At 38.4% G+C, this 22,926-nt stretch overlaps 1 protein-coding gene across 1 annotated transcript in view; it reads right to left on the reverse strand.

Annotated features, from left to right (window-relative positions):
• Positions 1–22,926, reverse strand: part of ptpn11b (protein tyrosine phosphatase non-receptor type 11b) — a 32,371-nt gene that overhangs the window by 4,951 nt on the left and 4,494 nt on the right. Inside the window, exons 2-9 of the mRNA XM_085343912.1 lie at positions 12,767–12,889; positions 6,077–6,271; positions 3,704–3,896; positions 3,367–3,483; positions 3,081–3,194; positions 842–938; positions 545–624; positions 211–366 (exon numbers count right to left, since the gene is read on the reverse strand). Of these exons, the coding sequence (XP_085200038.1) occupies positions 211–366; positions 545–624; positions 842–938; positions 3,081–3,194; positions 3,367–3,483; positions 3,704–3,896; positions 6,077–6,271; positions 12,767–12,889 (1,075 nt within the window). The remainder of the gene's footprint in view (positions 1–210; positions 367–544; positions 625–841; positions 939–3,080; positions 3,195–3,366; positions 3,484–3,703; positions 3,897–6,076; positions 6,272–12,766; positions 12,890–22,926) is intronic.

The raw sequence follows: 22,926 nt of genomic DNA on the forward strand, positions 1-22,926 counted from the left end.
CAGTTTTTCTCTTCCATCCACTGAAACAGGATAAAGAAAAAAGATAACAGCAAAAGAAAAATTATATCAGGAAAAGTAAGACATTTCCATTACGTCCATTAGCTTTCCTTTAGGTATTTTGTACATGGAACTAGAGTTTCACTGCCCCACAGACCCTCTGCTAAAATATAAAGCTGCATATTTGGGGGACGCTTGCTGCAAACTGCTCACCCGTCCTCGTTCCATCTCCTTTGTGGTCATGACAATTACATGTGAATTCTCCTGATACACCATCTTCCAGAAGTCAACGACTGTGTTTTGTAGACACCCTTGGGTGGCAATGAAGACTTTCCCCTCCTCCACAAAACGTCCATCTTCATGCATACTCTATGGGTGTGAGCATGAATGATAATTATGCAGCTATGATCACATGAAGATGAGAACCTAGCATGCTACCAGATAAATGTTCTCAAAATCCCAGGAATACTCATTATTATTACTACTACTATATTTTTTTATAATGCATTTGTTGATACACGTCTTATCTAATGCTGAACACACTCACTCTGATATAGTTGGCATTGATGTAGTCTGAACCAGGAACATCAGGATCCATTTCCCTGATTTCAACACGTGTCGTGTCGACTGAAAACACAAAGTAAAAACTATTAGTACACAACAAAAAGTCTACAGCTTTGTGAGACCACACTAGATTTTGTCCCCTCCCCAAACATAACATAAAGGCTGTGAGCCATCAAAGCAAAACTCTGCATGCTCTGCTTAGGCCTCTATGTTGTCTATTTGTGTCACTTTCCACAGGAAGTTGGAGAGGCAGGAAATGGCAGGCTGCTGTGTGACTCACAGGGGAGGATATTCTTGTATCTGTTTTTACTCTTGTTTTCTGGCTTTTGGCCTTCTTTCCGGGGATACAGCAGTTTACACTCCTGCTGCTGAAGTACCTGAAGATTGACAGCAAAACAAAGAGAAACACAGAGTTGGGGGAAGTTTCGAACAAAAGGAAATCCACAATAATGGAACTGAAATTTAAAGGAAGACAATTATATATGAGCTACTCTAGATTAAAGTTAACAGTGTAATGGGCTTTTACTACAGCAGGGGTCACTCTGGAGTGGAACAATAGGAAAACGGCAGCATTCACATTGCACAATGAAGAGGAAGCATTTCACCATACGAGTTGTTATTAACAGCACAGTTCTTTATTTATACTTCCTATTAAAATTCATTTTAGAGGCCGGCTCTGCTTTTGAAGAATAGATATGTCAAGCAATTATATCAATCTTTATTTCCTTTGCAATGATAATTAAAACCAGGTGTGCCATGAATTAGGGCTGCCACGATTAGTTGACTAGTCACGATTACGTCGACTATCAAAATCGTCGACGATTAATTTAATAGTCGACGCGTCGTTTGAAGCTTTGTAAGATCACAAAAGACGCAGGAATAAGTAGTAGGATTTAAGAGTGTAATAACGGCCTGAAACAGAAGATGGCAGCACTGCATGTACAAGGATGCCAGCTGCCGTTAAACCCTGAAGAAGAAGAAGAAGCTGTGTCCCAGAATTCATAGCGCGGCCATGCTCAGTTTCCAACAATGGCGGCAGCTAGTTAGTTTTAATGTTACTCTTATTATTCATTCTGGGTCACAAAATAAACATTTTACACATTTTCAGGCGCGAATGTAACTGTGTAAACCTCAAATACGGCCTGATATCCATTTATGAGGACATTATACTACTACTGTTATGTGGCTCTGATTTTTCATAAAAACAAAAATCAGGTTTTTCTTTGTTTATACATTTATCGGGCCCCAATATGCCCAAATATCAAAGAGAAATTAAAAATGCATGCAGTGGAAGAGTTCGGGTCTTAGGAGGTTAAACATGATATATAAGTCACTTAGAAAACTTAAAATGTTATTGTTTGGCTTTTTTCAGTATTTTATTTGTTCCTGAGTAAATCGGTTTGGCTGAGATTAAAGTTATAGTTTTTACACAGCTGAATAAACGTCAAGCAGACAACTGATTATCAGAAGTGTGAGATGCTCGAGAATATACTCCAGTGTCCTGTTATATTTTAGATAGCAAGGAGCAGACGGCTGAGTTTATTAAACTTCACCAAAACAATCTGCAAATTTCATTAAAATTTAATAAACTATTATCTTGTCTTTATTTTTAGTTAGCACATACCTTAAACACTTAAAGCTGTAAGCTAATGATAGTTATATAAGAGCAGATGCTGCTGGTGCAATAAGCTGTACGTTTTACGTTCAATGGATGTTTGAAATGATTAGTCGACTAATCGCAAAAATAATCGGTGACTAGTCGACTATCAAAATAATCGTTTGTGGCAGCCCTACCATGAATACAAATCCAGGTAGACTAGTTATTATTCTTGCATCGTTTTCCTAATTTCCTTATCCAAATAACCTACACACCAAAAACCTATTTAATTCACTGGGAAGCCGAGTCTCACCACAAGCAGTTGACCAATAACGAGACAAACCTGCACGAGCACTGGGCTTATAAATATGAGATAACTAGCTACTGCACCCCGACGTAATAGAAATGGTTCACATTATTGAATTGTCAGTTGCATGAAAACGACATAACAAGAAGATGAATGCATGCCACAAGATAAGCTAAGCTTCAGCCAGTTTCATTACTCAAAGTTTAAGACAGCTGAAATACATTTAGACTTCCCATGACAGACAAAGAAATGAATAACTAAGGAAAAATAAGACCCACAGCTGTAAGTCTGCACAAATAAATGACAGATGAAAATCAACAACAAGCAGCCAAATGGGTACCATTTTTTTAATGTATTTTATATAGTATGAGTAACATGTCACATATATGAAATATGAATAAAAAAAATGAGGCTTCTTTCTTAAAACATACTGCAGTGGTTAAAAGCTGGACTCACAGGCTACAGATGGCACTCAATACGATAACATGAATCAGTTCCCCCAGTTATGTCAAGCCTATATGACTCAGCTCATCAGGTTATTAAATTGATTTTAATAGGATAGAGGATATAAATTGAATGAGTGACTCTGGTAGTGAAAGTTTAAATGGTACAGACCTCGAATTCTTCCCAGAATCCTTGTTTGGGTTTCTCAGAATTGTCTGCTACTTTGTTGAGCTCTCGTACCCGGTTTTCAATGTTGGCAGCATTTATCCTCGTGGCATTAAAAGGCTGTCATTGCCGGGTTGGGACAAGATGATTAAAGATTTGATCAGTTAACAGACCAGAAAAAAAAAAGAAAGCTATTTTGACACAAGAAACCTTTTCACATCAACCTTAAAATTTGAACCCAACTAATGCCTTTAAAGCCTGGATGCTTTCATTTGTTCAAATGCTCCCATACCTGTTTGAGGTGTACTACAATGCCACTTTTTTCCACCATGGGGTTCTTTTTATAGTGCTCCACCAGGTCAGCCAGGGTGTCAAACCTCTCACCACCACCCACGTCGTACTTGCCGTCCTGCTGAAAACAAAAGTCGATAATTCAACAACTTCACAGCTGGCCCGAGGAGTTCTTTGAAAAAATAAATAAATCATGACCTACTTAAAAATACAAACTGCCCAGGTTAAACTAGGATGAGTAGGCATTGTAAGCCACCAATCTGAAGCCACAAACATTACCCAACATCCTCCTTACAAGATTCAGTAGATCTTAGCGGGCCTGGAATTAAATATCTGACCTGGTAGTGTATCATCACATGGGTGACCTTGGTCTTGCGATCCACATTGTCATGTTTCTCCTCATTAGTGAGAACAGAGAGGACAAAGTCTCCCGGTTTACTCTGGCTCTCCCGTACCAGAAAGCTGCCGGCTTTGCCTTTTTCCGTGAGCAGTTTTTCTGCGTCTCGACCTGAGAGGTGCCCGTGGTACCACCTGGAGAAGAGTGGGAGAACTTGAGTCTGGAAACAATGATCAGTGGCAGACTGAAAACTTAAAAGATGGCGTTATGTGAAATATGAGGCTTTCTCAAAAGTAAACCCTAGAACACCACGAGAACCAGAAATCCTGACCATGTGTTTGACTGCCAGGTTTTCATGGTACTAGACCATTATTACTGCATTTATAACTACCATTCACATGTTTTCATTTAATTCAAACAAAACTAATTACTCTCCTTTTGCTATTACTATTATTAATTTATCTTTATTTTTTTAACTACTGCGCCTAAATTCTGCCCATTTTGGATATTTTCGGTGAATATCTGAAATTAATTGTGTGGACATCACACAATAAATACAAAGTTGAGGATGTTGAGACCTTTTCAAGAACACAATGCATATTAATATTTTTGAGTTTTGGGGGGTTTGAAACATTCGTCAGGCTTTGTTTACCATCATTTTCTCCAATTAGTATAGAGACTTTAAAAGCAGTCTTTGGGTGAATGTTGTAAGGCAGAACAAGTCAAGGAAAACAAAAAACAAAAAAAAAAAAAAAAAAAAAACAAAAAAAAACCCCAAAAACTTGACCAACTGAGTGGGAGGACTAGTAATACGCTTCCTGTTTCAAAGGAAAAGTTCCATATTGTACCTTTGAGGCTTTAACATAATGCATGTCTATACATGTATAGTGAGCGTAGACTCCTACTCAGGAGTGAGAGTGTCTCTTATATGACTGCCGCCTCACTCACTTACTGATGTTAAGATGAAAAACTTGCATGTCTGCATTTTTTTTTCCCCTGTGGTGAGCGAGAACACGCCGGAAGCTCTGACAAGAGATGCATGTAGAATGGAAAAAAACCACATAAACCAAAACCATACATCACAAGTCGTTCTAAAACCTAAAAAAGAATCTAGATATACATATTGCAATGTGCAGATGTGCTGAAAAAGGAGAGTAAATAGCCCCGCTCAGCACAAAACTGTATTAGATTATCATTTTTGTGCAAATTATTACAGAAATATGACCACCTAGCTTTCTAAAAAGCTTCCCGTAAGTGTGTGAGTGCATGCATGGATTCCTAGCATTAATACAACAGATGCAGAGGTCTCCTGTTTCAAAGGAGGTGTGTAGGTGTGACGAAGTGCAAAGCTGCATCCAACCTGTGTACACGCTCTGAAGGATGTGTATATCTGGTGAGTATCAACAAAAAAAACAAAAAACGAAACAAACAGCAGTATCGCCCACTTAGTTTGTTCAAAGATTTGTAACATTTAAACATGTGACTGTGAAGTGCAATTGCATAATGTTGGGGTGTGTGCAGAGTAGTGCATTAGCTCGACGTATTGCATGTGTAAACATGTTTATACACTTTTGTGTACATAATGAGTTAATGGCCGATTTGAGCCCAAATTATAATTGACATCATTATAACGAGTCACTTAATGTCACCTGATATTTGCCATGTTGTTTTTTTTGTTTGTTTTAAAAATATATATTTAGTACCCTGTTTGAGACTCTGTTTTTGCTTTGCAATAATTTATTGCCACATATATTAGCAATTAATGAAAAACACATCCTTGTAGCAATGAATGAAAGGGGTTGTTTTGAAGCCATAATATCTGAATTTAGTTACGACTACATTTCATATATTTACAATATACTAATCTTTTAACATCTTATCAAGCTAAATATTTAATCTTTTTATTTCTACTCATTTACAGTGTGGTACTCATTCATTGTACCACACTGCCAGCTTTCTTATCCAACTTGTAAATCTTACACTGAAAAGTAGATCTCAAAAACATAATACTTAACAAATAATATAACAATGCTCCTGACTCTAAAAGATTGTTTTGCCCAGTGTTTTTTCCCCCCCTACAGACTGACATAGACCTCTACCACTGCACTGGTGGTTCTCAGGTGGTTTAACTGCTTCTCCTGACAGGATGAGATGCAGTAGTGTAACACCCTGAAGCAATAACAGTAAGAGTTAACCGTTTGTGGCCAGGAATATAGTTATAAGTCTTAATAAAAGTAATCAGGCTGACCTCAGAAGTTTCTCTCTCTTCTCTCTCAGTGTTAGCTCTGTACAAATATTATTTATCTGCATGTGTGGGCATTCTACATGTACAATGACAATAAAGGGCTATTTCATTCTTTTTTGGCACTGGCACCTCTCAGATGTGGGGTCCTTGCAGTTGAGCGGATATTTAAGCTCAATGACGTCACCATTCCTCTCGCGCAGGAGGTCCTGTTGTTCAGTGTAATACTGCACCAGCTCGGCCAGTGTGGCGAACTTCTCGCCTCCATACAGGTCATAGTAGTCACCAGTGTTCTGGATCTTAATGTGGGTCACCTCATCCTTACGCCTGACGGGAGAAAAAAAAAAAAAAGAAAAAAAAGAAAAGAAAAAGAGGAAATTCAGTCAATTATCATTTATTTATCATGACTGTAAACAGCAGTAGACTCACTCCAAAGTAGTATTTTTTTCTCTGTGGAATTTTCCCTTTCACTGGTTCCCCTGCAGACATGTAGGCACCAAACACATAAACAGCCACCTACACAAATACAGAGTATATGCTCATCGGGAAAAGGACGGTCAGAGGAGGATGGGGGAAGAAAGAAAGAAGAAGAAGAAAAAAAACAAACAAACAAAAAAACCCTCCCCCAAGCATTAATGCATATAAATTATAAATCGTCCAGCTTATCAAGTAAGCCGTTCCTATTTTAAGATCTAAAGAGTGCAATCATTTCACCTGTCTCCTTTATTTTCCTGCACTTATCTACCAATTGTATCACTTACCAAACTGGGGCTTTTTCAAACTTAAACACGTTGTTTTATATAGCAAAAGCTTTTAAATGACAAATATACAATTCAATAAGCAGTTTTGATAAGCCATGTCAAGATAATTAAGACTAGGAACACCACAAAACTGCAAATAACTGATGCATTTAATCTCAAATCAAACATTTTTGACTTATCTTCTCAGCAAGCATGATCTTTTTTTTTTTTTAGTTAAATCCTGTAGTTTTCATATCCATTTGGAGGAAGGCTGTACTGTGATTGCAGGAACGAAACGCATGCAGCTGGCAAGTTTAAAGACTGATAAGCCACAAAACATTTGGTACCACTTTGCATATTCAAAGTCCTCTGGCTGGTTTGAATAGGTACATATGAATGTGAATGCACACTGACTCACACAGACACATATGCTGTACTGATCTATAATACATCTTCCTGAAAGCAAGTGAAGAAGAAATTAAAAAAAAAAAAAAAAAAAAAAAAAAAAAAAAACACCTCAGCTGATAAATGTACTTTGTAGATGGCAAATGGTAAAGCAGATTTACATAGCAGTGATTCAGTCCAACAGTTTTTCCCAAGAGAGAAACAAAACATTTTGTAAACATATTAAGTAGGACAACACACACACATGCACGCACATACACACACACACGCTCACAACGCCCGCCCCCCCCCACCAGATTTAGGGACCACAGGGGAGTTAGTCAGGCAGTACAGACCATCTATCTAATCTGCAGGTCGAGATGCAGCAGTCTCTTCTCTCTTTCAAAATGATTATCAGTTAATGGTCATATCAAACAGCACAAAGCCCATTTCCCTCCATCACTTTTTTGTTGTGCTAATGAATTTTACATTCCTTTTTTCTTTCTTTCCATCCTCCCACTCAACATATCATTAATCCTATCCTCCATTCTTGTATTTATCTGTCCCATAATCTATCCTTCCCTCCACTCCCCTCTCTCAGTGTGTCCTGGTAATTGCTTCATGGCTCTATTAGTGGCTGTTGGCAGGATGCCACAGGTCTATAGCTGCGTTACAGGCCCCTCCTCAACTCTCCGGCCAAAGCCTCCTGTTCTCTAAGAGTTTAACACCATTAACTCTGTAATGAGGCAAACGCATCCTAACACATTTTCATTCTCTTCTCTCAAAATCTGACATTGTTTAAGAAATCCATATAAGTCATAAATGCTTTGGTCATTTCAGTGATCAGGACAGAATTTGTTTTGTTTCTGGATCACTCCAGTCTGTTCCAGTACACATTAACCAACACTGTCACCATTCTGACAGGAGTACATGCATAATTACAGTTGCTGGCATTCACAACCATAACATTTATTGCCATTAAGTAGTAACTCTGAACACCTGACAAATACAGCATGAATTATTAGGTGCATCAGCAAATGTGCAAATTATGTCAGGTCGCATCCTGATGCAGAAGAACAAATAAGAAATTTGATTAAAACTTCCAAAACGCATCGGATGGTTAACGATCCAGCAGTAGAAGACAGCAGTTACGTGCAAAGCTAGCAAGCTGGTGCCCATATCCTCAACGCATCATGCACAGCTACTCTAAAGACAGTCTCCTACTGCTGCTGAACACAACTGAAAACTGTTTTTAATCTTCATTTTATCAGGTTCATTTACATGTAAAGAAATGAAATGATTATTTATTTTTAAAAATATTTAAAAACAAAAACAAGCATGCAGGAAAATCAAAATGAAAAGTCAAGGAGAATTAAACCAACTAAATGTTTATTATCCAATTTAAATGCTAAATCAGTGTGTCCAACAACATGTCCTACCTGTGACCTGGAAATGCATCTTACTGAACAATCCATTTGATACATCACAGGTGATGTATACAAGAGGTGTGACAGATGGACTCTAAATAGAAAAGGATTGCTCAGTAAAGGCTGTATTAGTCATTTAAAATGATCCGCTGCGATTTTAATGCCTGTACGTTTCAGCGTTATGGTAAAAATGGTAAAAGATTCAATGCCAGCAGAGTCTCACAGTGTGTTGCACTTCAAATTTAACAAAGTAAATGTATCATCAACACTGTTAAGCTTATGTGACAGATCATGAAATCCAGCAGCAAGTTGCAACAAAACAATGGAAGGTTGAAGTAGCCATGTCACATGACTCAAAGCAACGTCAGTTAAAAAGAACAGATCAGAAGCATCGATTTCTCATCGTGTTAAATGCTCTGCTCCTGCTTTCTCGTGTCTCGGATGGAAGGTGAGGAGAGCAATGCAAAAATGCAAAGAGAGGATAGCATACATGGGAGTACACTAATGCACCTCAATTTCAATGAGTGATTTTTGCTGTTTTTTTCCCACTGACCTAATAACCTAACATCAAATATAAAACGGGCAGTAACACAACTCATTTTGTTTATTTGTTTTGTTTTTTAAGCTCAGAGTGAAAACTAAACTAGGAAAGAAGGATCAAAAACATTTGTAACAACAACAAAAACAACGCTATGCATGATCCAAGCTCCCGAGCAGCAAACATTACTGACCAATTTACCAAATTATCCCAAAAATACAGAATATTTAGGTTTTAGTCAGATGACAAAATACATAACCTTTACAATCTTTAACTCACCGACTCAGCATATATACACACACACATAGTGAGTCACAGTAAAATTTAGTAAGTTTGATTTAAAGCTTGATTAAAATTGCATTTAAGCTGCACCAGAATCCCCTTTTGCTGAAAACACAGAGAGCATGCAACATGACAGTGCCCTTGATTATGCTATGCGCCGGTTTACATGGAGGGAACCCAAGTGAAAGCACAAAGACACATGATTTGCACTTCCTCTACATCTGATCACCACATTGTTAAACTGCAGCTTATTAACAACCAGAGCTGCTACCAGATCACAATACTGCACATGTGCAGTATTAGTCTCCATATTCTAGCCACACCACTGCATAAAAGTGAAGGGTTGTTTTTTTTTTTTTTAATATAAATAATATATAAATCAGTTTTTCTAAACTAATACACTGACAAGATGAAGTCCACAAAACACAGACAACTGAGAAATGGACTACTTAAAAACCACATACTTATCCATCTGCAAAGCCTAGGACATAAATTATTGCTTGTTTGCCCTAAAGCTATTCCAAGCAATATTTTTGCACTAATAGATCCTGACACTTCTGAGAAATCTCTTTTAAAGTACACTTATCAACCTGAAGTTGATACAGTTTTGGCCTCTACTTCAGTTCCTCTTTATGTGTTTTTCAGTACAACTACACCCTATTAACCGGACTTCTAAAAGAAAAAAAAAAAAGGAAAAAAAAGACAAAAACAAATATGTCCCAAAAAGAATTTCAGTATTTAAGCATCTTCTACATCTCGAGACTGTCCCAACAGAGAAAAAACAAAACAAAACAAAACCCACCATAGCAGAGTGACTTGTAACAACTGAGAAACCTGCCTGTCAGCCTACATTTTCATAAGCAGGAAAAGGTATCCAAGCTCAAAGACAACCTCTAATATTTGAGCATATGGACAACAATCATTTCTACTACTGGCAGTTCATAACAGCTATCGCTGGACTAAACAATAGCTGTACTTCCACTGCAATTAGGAAGGTGAAGTCTAAACACGAGCTGAGGAAGTAAGCATCAATAATTCATGAGTAGACAGCATCCTTATGGTATTGTATATGGAAATGCTAAAAACGGCTCCGACAGCAGTCTCGGCTGTCGCGTCACTCTCTGTGCTGACCTGCATGTCTTTTTCAAACTTTTAAGTCTCCAATATTAACGGAGGGTGTTAAACCAGGCAATCTCATGAAGTGAGAAAGAACATTAGTACAGAGACCTGCTGAAAAGATCGTTTTCCCCATGCTGACTAAATATAGTGTGAATATTTTTCTTCTGCAAATGCAGTTAAAATTCACAGATTGGTATCCACAACAATAAATGGTGAAATGCTACTTGAACTTGACTATAAATAGCATGGATGCAGTGGAAACACATCTGAGTAAACCCAGGCTAGAATTACATAACACAGAGGCTTGAAGAAAATCCAGTCGCTCTCTGTGGTAATCTGCCCTGCAAAAATTCTCTCTTAAGATTGCCCTTAAAATTTCTCCTTGAGTTCTTTAGAGGCTATAAAGAGCATGAAAAATGATGGAGAAAACTTGACCAGACTTTTCTCCTTATAAAGTTTGCCTCGTATATAAATTAAGGCCAAACTTTTTCCATCGCAAACTTTCCCCATCTTTGAATTTTCTGAAACTCTGAGCTGATTACATTTTCAAAACCCTCAAAGAGCTCTTATTAGCGTTTTAGACTTCAGAGAAGCGGCTATGTCCGACCCCCTCCTTCTTATGTTCACCTCGTGGAACAGAGTAGATGGGAGAAAGGGGAGAAACGAGGAGATGATGTTCGGAGGGAAAGATAAGCAGGGAGGGAGGGATGGACCTCAATATTCATATAGTTATAGATGCCAAGACTGACTATTACGATAATCAGACATGAGTCATTATGGCCTTTCCAGGCAGCTACATTTGGTTCTCTCTGGGGTTTTTTGTGCGATTCATCTAAAAATTTGCACAAGCTTGCACAGTCATATTTTTGTAATAAACACAAAATAAACCTTTATTCCCATTTCTAATATTTTCTGCATTACTTAAAAATGTTTTTATGTTTTAGATGAACTTCAAGTGAAACAATTAACTCAATTTCATACTTTGTTTTGTGTATTGCATTCAACATATAGTATAGTGAGATCAGTAGGTGGCAAACAAGCAGCTTTTTTTTTTCCTTTTTTAAATTGTCAAGTGTTTTTATTGTGAAGTTACACAGACTCTTCCTTGCCCTTAGTTCAAAGTGACCTACCTTCCGTAGCAGGTGGTGAGTCTCTGCAGCTTGGCCACTTGACCTCTTTGTGCATACATCTGTGTTTAAGTCTGTCAAGATCACAAGCTGCGGCTACAACTTACTCCACCGACCTTCCTGTGTGTGACATTTACTACAACCTCACCGCAAACACAAACCACAGGCAGCGAAGGTCAAAGCCTTAATAGGCCCCTCACTCTTTAACATCTTTTAAAAGCCACTGCCTGTCTAACTACCCCGTTTCCCTTTCATCTGTTTTTCTACATTTCATTCTCCCTCTTACTCGCTCACACACTCTCCCTTGCCTAATGTCACTGCCAGCTACAGTCAGAGTAACAAATGCGTCTGGGCTTTCTTCCAAGAGCTTGGCCGACTGATCCATCTCTTAAAAGCTTCCGTTGCCAAGGAAGAGCCACTCTTCAAACTCTCTCTTCTTCTGTCTCAGTTTGTTTCCTGCTCTCCGTAATCACCACAGCATGTAGTGCACAGTTTATTTACCAGAAACTCCACACCACACATACTACACACAGTGGTTCTTAAAGAGATTAAGAGAAATAAGGCGTGAGTGACAAGTTTGAGTGAACACTTTTCTGTGCTTGTCTAACTCACTTTAATTTAAGCCTGCTGTCCAAAATTAAGATTTTCTGGTTGTGTAGTGTCAAAATTGACAAAAATCACACCATGGAAAGTGTTATCCAACATGTTCTTAGAAACACTTGCGCAAAACAACTCCCGTTTGATACAATTTCTCTACCCACAGGCGAAATGTGGAGTCACTTGCTGAGACACCAGTTTCTGAGACTCTTCTCAGAAAAGCCTCGTCTCTCCTGAGAATTTAACATCCTACATTTTTCAGACCAGTGCAGTGTTACGTCTTATTCTCAGGCTGAAAACTGACCAGTACAATTCTCGCTGAACCGAGCACCTTACCTTTGCACTCCTGAGGTTTGTTTGTGTAATTTTTGATCATGTAGTCACACAGGCTTAGTTATTTTTAGACATGGCTAGATTGCCTTTAAATCACTGTGCATTTCCTCACTAGCCCCTGTCAAACACCATAATCAGTGTTTTCCATAGATAATCACTTGCCTCTCTAATCAACCAAGTAGCTTGTCCATATGACAGGAGACCCATGCATTTGAGGATTTAACTTGGTACTGTTGAGAACACTGAGGTTAAGTGGGGAGCACAGATACGTTTACCTGACAGAGAGGGTAAAATCCCCCGGGTTGCTCTTGCTCGGCCGGGCCAGAAAACTGCCGTGGACTCCCCGGGTCAACAGGAGCTGCTCTGCCTCGATTCCGGTAATGTTGGGGTGAAACCACCTAAATATTTGTGCACAAAGAAATGGCAAAAAACAAAAGACTAATCAGTGCATATATAACTGCCATACATATTCGAGTATTTTACATCAAAAACGTTGATGGACTTGCAGTGCTTTACCTCCATTGGTGTACAGACCTGTTATATAGAGTGGTCAAAATGGATGTACTGTAAAACTGGCTTTTGCCTACAACAGTTTATACAACACTGTACAAAAACTCTATTGATTAATTCAGCTATGTTTTATATGACTGCTTTCTGCTATCATGACACTGGTGGACTAGCATACAGTGTGCCTTATTTAAAAAGTACACGTTCTTCCTTGATGAGTCAATGAATACATACAAACTGTATGTCCTGTTCTGGTTTGAAAAGGAAGGACACCAAAGTTTACAGTTCTGCAAAGCCAAAGCTAATAATTGCATGTTACTTCCTCTCTTGCCAAACATGACAGGCAAATATTTATCCCGACCATTTCTCAGGTACAGTTAGAAGAAAAATGATCATGAACACTTTGGGTTCACCATGATTGCAGAATTGATTTCTAACAGGAATACAACATGTAGTGTGGGCTTCACCTTAGGTGGCAATATGGAAATAGTTTGGCTGAACACAAATATACATTTCATGCTTCTTGAACTCACAGTGTAATCAGTCAGTGAGCACACTGGAAAAAAGTAAACTCTTGAATTTAGTGACTCGTAAAACCCCCACTAATAACAACCACCACCATCAGATGTTTCCTGTTGTTGCTTTTGAAACCATTTCTGGAATATTTTTGATTAAACATGTTTCTTCAGCTTATGTCACAACATGTGAACTGGGTTATGTTCAAGCTTAAGAGTACAAACATTTTCTTCTTTTATAACCAATGTGTACTTGGGGAAAAAAAAAAAAAAAAAGAAAAGAAAAAGAAAAAGATCTTTTACGGTTTAATTACTAGTTCTGTTGCTGATTACAAGGCCCTGAAGTATCCTCAAAGCATGATGCTTCCTCCATCATGCTTTGCATTTAAGATGAGATTTAAGTGTTAATGTGTAGCATAACTTCAACTCTCTCATCTGTTCATGGAACACATCCAAGAAAGGTATGAAATAATTCAGTTTATTTCTAGAGGTGTGATTTCCTTTGTAGGTTTTGTCTATCAAACATTTCTTATTCTGATATCGTACTGAATATTCTCCACTTGTAGACAGTTTGCCTTTTTCTTAGTGATTAATACGTCGGTTGTTAGAAATGCATTTGCAGCCTTTTGCAGTTGTGCATTTCAATAACGCTTCATCTAATACCTCTGAAAGTTGTGATCGATGCACCAAACCTTTTTGTTAAGGAAAGCAGACTTTATAAACAAATGAAAAATACAACTCCTTGTGTGTCATTAGTATTAAAGAGGCAGTGAGAAGGTAGTGCCGTAATGTCCCAGTGAATGGCTGTATATCAGCTGTGTGGATTTAGAGCCCATGTTTAAGCAGGGATCATTGGGTTAAACCTCCCCAACTAATGTGTGCCATTGCCGGCTAATCCAACGCACCACTAGCCATCCAGGACTGCATTATTGTATCAAAGTACAGAGAGCTGACAAAACTGACATGAAATAGAATAAATAAACAGTACTTTGTGGTCCATCATGGGTGACACAAAAAATTGCAGTGGTTCAGTGACATAATCGCTTTTATAAACAGGCTCCAAAAACCGTGCCATTTTCAGAAATGTCAACACATTTGGCAAGAGCGTAAAAGCTCTCCAAACTTCACTGATAACAACGTCATTCTCTTCCTATAATACATGAAATTCATTTCTCAGCCCACAAACTACTAATACATGATCAGAGGTTGAGCAACGAAAACTGGCACACAGGTACAATCTCATCTGGATTAGATATTAAAAAAAAAAAAACTTTCCAAAATGAGTATGAATCCTAAAATAAAAAGGCATTTCACAAAAGTGTCACATGACTTCAGGTAGCCAAGATTTTGAAAATTATTGAAAAATGGTGATATCTATCACACGTCTTTGTCAATATATATTAATCTCTGCACTGTAGTTCAAGTCCCAGCAGACAATCTTTCAGTGCTATATAGTCAAAGGAGACATTCAGGAGTCAAGTCCTCCAAGAGAAACAACAGTGTCAAAACAGAGACCTCGTTACTTACAATAAAGTGAAACTGATTTATACACATGAATAAATTACCATTATTGTGCACATGATCTAGCACTTGGCAACAGTATAACCAAGACTTCCGGGCACGACACCAAAGGTTGTATATTAATACTTTGAAAACCAAGTGCTCTTCACTCCCACTGCACACAGAGAATATGAATTGGACAATCATTTAACTGCATTATTCCTGAGAAGATAATATCTGAAAGCTTTAACAGCGGGCGAGCATTTAGGCGTTGCCGTTTTTGTACACTGTATGACACAAACTCATGACAGTAGGATAAAAATAAAACTCATGTGTCAGCTCAGCAGATCTTGTGTCACCTGAGAGCGGCAAATACACATGAGAATACTTTTGTGGTCACTGCTATTGCAGGGTCTGAATCTCAGCTCGAGTTATGCGACACAGTGCTTTCTATTAATTTCCTTAATAACTTGAAACCACGGTAACGAGGATAGGTAAGCCTGCTCTTGGGGCTTTAGGCTTTACTAACTTGAGGAGAAAAAAAGTATCAAATTTAATACATTTTAAAAGGATGAAATTCCTTTTATACACAGTCTTAGATATTGATTTTTATTTAAGTCACGAAGTGAAACTGACAGCATCTACACCACAGAGTAGCCTGACCTGCTTTGACAGTGGAGAAACATGAGAAGAGTGTGGGAGAGACAGGTGGGGTGAGAAGCAGACAATACAGGTGCAGGGGTAATGATGCCAAATGTAAGGGCGTGATAAATGACAGAAACTAACAACCTTGTTGTTGTTGTTATTCTTGTGTATGTTGGGCGGGGTCTTCAATGTAAACAGACCAGTATGACATAAAAACCTAAAATTTATGAATTCATGTGAACAGAGACTCATGTCCAGTGAAAATGAGACCCTCAGCCAAGACCTGAACCTGACCACTTGCAGCTAACAGACCACACCAGCCATCTGACAGACATCTGACCCAGACTAAACCTGGCCTCCCTCTTTAACTTTACCAGGGGGCAAAGCAGCACTACAACACGTTCATGCTAGCAGACAGATCATAGGGGAGACTTTACAACTAACTTGGAAATGTTTACATGAGGATTTGTCATAAATACGTACAAGAGTAGAGGGTGAACTGGACAAGGCATTCCTTGTAGCATTAAATATCTCTGCAAGCCTATTGGGGATATTAAACATGGACAGACAGGAAATGACTCAAGGGCAGTGGGAGACTGATAAAAGTAATATCTGAAATACTTAACGTAGCACATTCATCTGGCCGAGTATGTTGTCTCCAGATAGCAAAAAAATAAATAAATATATTATAAACAGGAAAACTGTTACGGGCAACACAATAACGATATTCCCTTTTAAATATAATCAAACTTTCAGGCTAAAAGAGCCTATCTAGCCTATTTCATTTTTGCCTTCCTCCATACATGTTTGTCATGTACTGTTCAATTCAACAAAAAGTTGTTAGAACAAAACCTCAAAAAGACGGCCTAATTAACCAAGTTCTTTAATGTTTTTGGTACTGATGATAAAACACAGCACTGAACTGTTATGGTTGAAATTAGTCCAATAGATTCTTTTTTAAACTTTTTAAAACTTTAAATATATAAATAACAATATAAAAACTAACTATATCTCTGTGAATTATTTAGGCAACTATAGTAAACATACTTTCAGAATCAAAGCAATGACCCATTTATATGGATTAAATGTTGCACGCAGGAAAGACAGCTAAGGTTAAGACAGCACCCAGTCTTGAGATTGATCGACTCTTCCCAGCATCTTTGAGAACGCGTCAGGGGACCTCACTACACATATAGTATTTTTCACACAAATATTACTTGGGAAGGCTGTGCAAGTATGTATGGTGACTTATTTTAGGATTTTATTATTTTTATTTCTTTGGCCATCTAAGAATACAATGGATAATTCCCCCCACCCCCACTCTTGTTTTGAATATTCAGCTGCCCCTCTAGTGAGTCTCTCATCCTACTGTTAGTCTCCAGCTTCACCATACTGAACTACAGCTGGTGACAACAGCCTTTATACTTCCCTGGGGATCCGCTTAGAGAGCAATGCTAACCAGCAACTGCAGCAGGCTGAGAATTGGTTTATATATTGCTACAGAGACTGTAGAGCAGAACAAGAACGACAGTGGCCAGCTGGAGTCCAAGTTGCTGGAGCTGGAGGCCGTCAAATGTAATGTAAGGTAATGTAAAGTAAATGTAAGTGTGACTCACTTGACAGCTAAATATTTTTAATAATAACTTCAGAAAGTGCAGGAGTACATTTTTCATCTGTAATTCAAGCTTTCATTATTTTGTTACAAATTAGATTCCTTTAAAAAAATTTTTTAAAAAGCCTGTGGTTTTTGAGTGCGCTGGTAATTTTCCTTTTGCCATGAGAGTAAATTATTTGTAAGAGCATTTAACCAAACATTTTTGTATCATATCATGTTACTTATTTAGGGATGGGAATAGTTACAAGCAGAGCCGGCCAGTGCCTTTAGGTTACTAGAACGAGGAGCCAATAACAGGTCATGGGTGGTGGACAGATTTGTGGTATTGTTTTTAATCCTATGCAGATTTATACTGAAAATAAAATCAGTGGGACACAAGTACCTTATGTCATTAATCCATTTCTAATCCATCAGAGCATGTCTGCAACTCCACAAGTTATCACAACAATAGAAATGGGCTGGACCAAATATCGCTGACAACAGAAGCAATTACAGCAGACTGTTCACTGTGCCAGGTTTACAGAGGCAAGAGTGCACCTCCCCCTCTGTGCTAATACAAAAAAAACCCAAAAACAATACAAAAACCCAAGACACAAACAATTCAACAACATTTGTAACAACTAGAGTGTACTTCTAACCTCTTAACTTCACATTGACACATTGCATCAGTTATGTCAAGGCAATATTGCATTTGTATGCACACATTAAAAAAAAAAAGTTATTAACTGCCAGGTCTCCACATGCTTTCAAGTTTCCATGTTATACTTAAATTCTTTCTTCAATGCATTTAATTAATAAAAACTATAGATATAAAGGCATTATTAAAAGGAAGAGGATGTGCTAAAGCAGGGTTAGGGACATTCCTATTGAAAACAAAAAATAAATAATACAAGACAAGCTGAATGGGATCATTTCTGCCCTACCTCACCATGGTCGAAGCTTGCCACAGCCCCTTGCTTCAGCAGCCTCAGAGCTTAGTAATCCAGCACTGGGCACTGTTACACAAGGGAGGGTGGGAGGGAGAGAAGGAGATATAGAGACGAAAGCGGGAAGGGTGTAAAAAAGTGTTAAAAGTGTTACTGGGTTAGACTGAGTGAGACAGAGACGACAGAAGTGGAGGGGGTGCTTTGTAAGAGTGTGTGAGAGAGAGAGTGAGAGAGATAATGTGCAAGAGGAAGAGTAGACAAGGGGGAGGGGGGCTTTAATCTGGGATTTGGATGAGCATGAGCGGGCCTGATACCAGCACCCGTCAGTGCTATCAGCAGCCCCACGTCCCCACCCCCTCTTCCCTCCTTTGCCACCTTAGATGAACGTGACAGGCACTAGCTGACTGTAGGGCTGCCACGATTTGTCGACTAGTCACGATTACGTCGACTATCAAAATCGTCGACGACTGATTTAATAGTCGACGCGTCGTTTGAAACTTTGTACGATCACAAAAGACGCAGGAATAAGTGGCAGGATTTAAGAGTGTAATAACGGACTGAAACAGAAGATGGCAGCATTGCATGTACAAGGATGTCAGCTACCGTTAAACCCCGAAGAAGAAGAAGAAGAAGAAGCAGCTGTGTCCCAGAATTCATAGCGCGGCCCAGCGCAGTTTCCAACAATGGCGGCAGCTAGTTAGTTTTAATGTTACTCTTATTATTCTTTCTGGGTCACAAAATAAACGTTTAACATATTTTCAGGAGAGAATGTAGCTGTGTAAACCTCAAATATCTGCTCAGTTTATCGGGACACCACATATTTTCAAAAGCGCTCCGACGTTTTCGGAGACATCTGTTACCCACTAGCTCGTTAGCGAGCCGGGGGCTAGGCTCACTAGCGCCGTGAGAACACCGGACTCCCCGCAAATCGTTTTCAAACCCACCGCCGTCTTTCGCTACTCAGGTTAAATATATATGAGTCACTTAGATAACTTAAAATGTTATTGTTTGGCTTTTTTTTTTAGTATTTTATTTGTTCCTGAGTAAATCAGTTTGTGTGAGATTAAAGTTATAGTTTTTACACAGCTGAATAAACGTCAAGCAGACAGCTGATTATCAGAAGTGTGAGATGCTCCAGAATATACTCCAGTGTCCTGTTATATTTTAGATAGCAAGGAGTTTATTAAACTTCACCGAAACAATCTGCAAATTTCATTAAAATTTAATAAACTATCATCTTGTCTTTATTTTTAGTTAGCACAGACCTTAAACACTTAAAGCTGTAAGCTAATGATAGTTATATAAGAGCAGATGCTGCTGGTGCAATAAGCTGTAGTTTTACGTCTAATGGATGATGATCTGATTAGTCGACTAGTCGCAAAAATAATCGGTGACTAGTCGACTATCAAAATAATCGTTTGTGGCAGCCCTAGCTGACTGGTAAACCACCATCTGCCGTTCTCCCTTCAGTCTCACTTTCTGTGCCCCAGTTGTACCCTCAGAGGTCAGAGGGTCTCACGCTAGAGTTCACTCTGATCCTAAAGCTAATAGAGCCTTCTCTGGCTACGGGGTCCTCACCATCTTGTCTGAGGCTAAATACAACAGCTGTGTTGCCTGTGCCTGGAGATTAAACATGCCGTAGTTACACCAGATCATAGTTAGTCATCGCCAAGCTAAAGCCCTCAATCCAGCCAATTCAGCAGTATGCCATTAGCCTATTAATTTCACATGGGTGGGTCAGGAAGCTTTACACATGAGTTAGAAAATAAATGCAGAGAACAAAAGCTGCAGTTCAACTCTTAACTACCTTACAGTGAATTTTAGATTGTACAACAATCTGAAAGGACCTGTATAATCTGACTGAATCTACTTTAATTATTATCAGTCTAGTATCTGCAAATACTATTATGAATGCAAACTACTTGGGGTTAAACAAATAACCACCTAAAGAGTGACTAATAAAACAAAGCACCTGTAACCACATAAGCTGTTTTGGGAGTTTGTAAATATCATCCCAAAGACAAATTCATACTTTGCTCTGTTCACAGTGTATGTGGGATATGCAGTCAGAGCTATAAATGTGTGTGCAAAAACTACACACCATTTTAGGGGTTAGGTAGTCTAGTAGAAAACCATTGAGATTCAAAGCTGCCCAATTTATCTCATGAGATCCTAGTACTACTTTTCTTCTGATGCCCATAGATTCATGTTAAGTTTGAAGATTTAAAATGTACAAATGAAAGCATTAAATTACAGACACACTAGCAGAATAATGCGCAATAAAGTGCAAAATTATCTCCTGATCACAGCTTCTTACATACCAGAAGTATGTCAAATTGTAAATATCTTTCCAAGGGCCACTTTAAAACTGACAATTAAAAATGTTCATCTTTATACAATGTTAAGTCCCTGCTTTAAAAAAAGAAAAGAAAAAAAGTATGTAATGGCCACATTGTTACAGTAGTACAGCACACATCTAAACTCAAGAGACTACTTCAAAGCAACTCCCCTACTAATGAAAAACAATGTCCCCAAAATTATGTTGTTTAAGATGAATTTATATAGGAGTGAATTCTGAAAAGTCTTGAAAGCAAACTCAACAGCATGCCGCGTCTATAAAGCCTTATCCATATTCTCTACCAGCCTCGTTCATGACTACAGGAGTGACTCAGGGCTTTCCAAGAATAGGATTGCCTTTGACAACCACCAGACGCCCCATTTCCCTGCATCTGGCCTTGGGCAGTGAGGAGAGGAGATACAACACAATGAGAATGAGATTTCAAATAGTCTGGTATATATCTGACGAGATGTCGACAGGAAAGTAGAGGTAAAAAGTGGTGGTACTGTGGGAGAGACGGGGGCAGCTGGGAGCTGCAGGTTAAGCCTTGGGCAGCTTGTGGGGAAACAAGCCTAGTGTGCATCCAGCCACCACTCTATCCTCTTACATAATGTCTCATGTTCAATATAGGCTATTTAAAGCATGCCTGTCTAGGCCTGCTGACAAAAAGGTGATATACTTAGTAGCCACAGTGCAGCATGAAAGCCTCTGCTAGGACTATATTGGTCACAGACAAGCCTGGGGTGTGGATTTTGGTAACACTGCAGTTATTTTTAGCCCTGCTGATGATCTGGAGTATTTACATGAGGTGAAAAACCCACTTCAATAATTCCCTTCTGTGTAGAACAAGTCCTTTCAATGTAGTAGAAAATGCAGAATAAGAAAAACTGTGCCCACGTATGAATGAAAAAAACAAAACAGCAACGTTACTTACACATACAAGCCAAAACATAACTCACTGATTACAAAATTGCCTGTTGTGATAAGCAAAACTGTTAAAAAATAACTGAGGGCAATCATAATTCTCTAAGCACGCAAAAACAAGTTATACTGTAGCACAGGGGATAGAGTTTTACATCAACTAAATAGGACTTGGGAAGCTCTCGGTAAAAGCACCAAACATTAGTGGTTAATCAATAACTTGTGTTTTTTTCCACAGACATATGCAAGCCTCTTTTTTAAACCATATAGAAATCACAGAAGCAGATATGGAAGGCAATTACTATAATCACTAAATGCCAGATTTGTTACTGTGAACGGCAAAAAATATGTAGAAAAAGCAATTCTAAATGCCTCGCTTTTTATCTTTAAATAACAAAATGGTAATATAAAATGGTTTATGAGATATTCTCTCTCACGCTACAATAAAAGCAAACAAATTTAAAGGGGCTTAACAGTTTATAAGGTACTGCTCACTGGCTTGCTTTAGGCATTTATTCCAGAGGAAAATGTTATCAATCACAAGCTTATCATTTAATGCAAATGCAGCCTGTGTTGATACTTTGCTAAGATTTACTGCACCTCATTTTACTATGCAAAACCCAGGGAATGCTAGTTTAAATGTAATTCATGTTTAAGACCTGTAAGCTTGAAATAGGTTGGTGGTTAACACTACATAGATTCATATTGCACACACGACTTTCTGCATGTTTTAATCCACATTTGCTAATGTTCTACATGTCTAACAGACTGCAGGATCACTTGGCTGATAAGAAAATTGGTAACTGGTTGATATGCTCAGATTGAAATCTGTCCAAATTAAGACAAGCATAGCTAACACGACAGCAATGAACAGACATGTGGGATTTATCTTTCTATCAAATCCCCAGTTTGCTACAGTGTCAGTGTGAAACGTTATAGTTAGATGGTTAATATTAGTCAGAGGGGAGTCACTAACTAATCTTCTCCAGCTTACCTTTTACCAGAGAAAGCACTTTTTAACTGAATCATGAGATAAGCGTGACTAATATTCAAAGTCTGCTATCTACAGAGAGAAGTGGTAGCGGTGGTATTAACCTGATCAAAGCTGAGCTCGGATTTGCACAACTATGAGTCTGGGAGGAATGAGGCTCTGATACGTTAGACATCAAATATTTAGCATTTACCTAAAAAAACAAAACAAAACAAAAAAAAAACATGTCCCTTCTGCTTTTTAAGCAGGTTACCCTTAAATGTGGGATTCAAAGACCGCAGGCATGTAATGTTTTGTCTAGTGTAGTCTATTAGCATTGTTTTGCGCCTGTATAAATGAATAAAATAAAAGCATGTATCTGGTTTTAAAGAAGAAAAAAAAAAGTGTGTTCAGAGCACTCATGGAAATGTTGGCAGTGCTATCTTATTCCTCCACATGGGCTGTTGTTTTCCTGTCGGCTTATCGAAAAAACTGACT

Source organism: Diplotaxodon limnothrissa, linkage group LG20, assembly GCF_057381915.1.
Source record: "Diplotaxodon limnothrissa isolate DT_005_m linkage group LG20, D_limnothrissa_male_GT1.1, whole genome shotgun sequence".
Lineage (NCBI taxonomy): Eukaryota > Metazoa > Chordata > Actinopteri > Cichliformes > Cichlidae > Diplotaxodon > Diplotaxodon limnothrissa.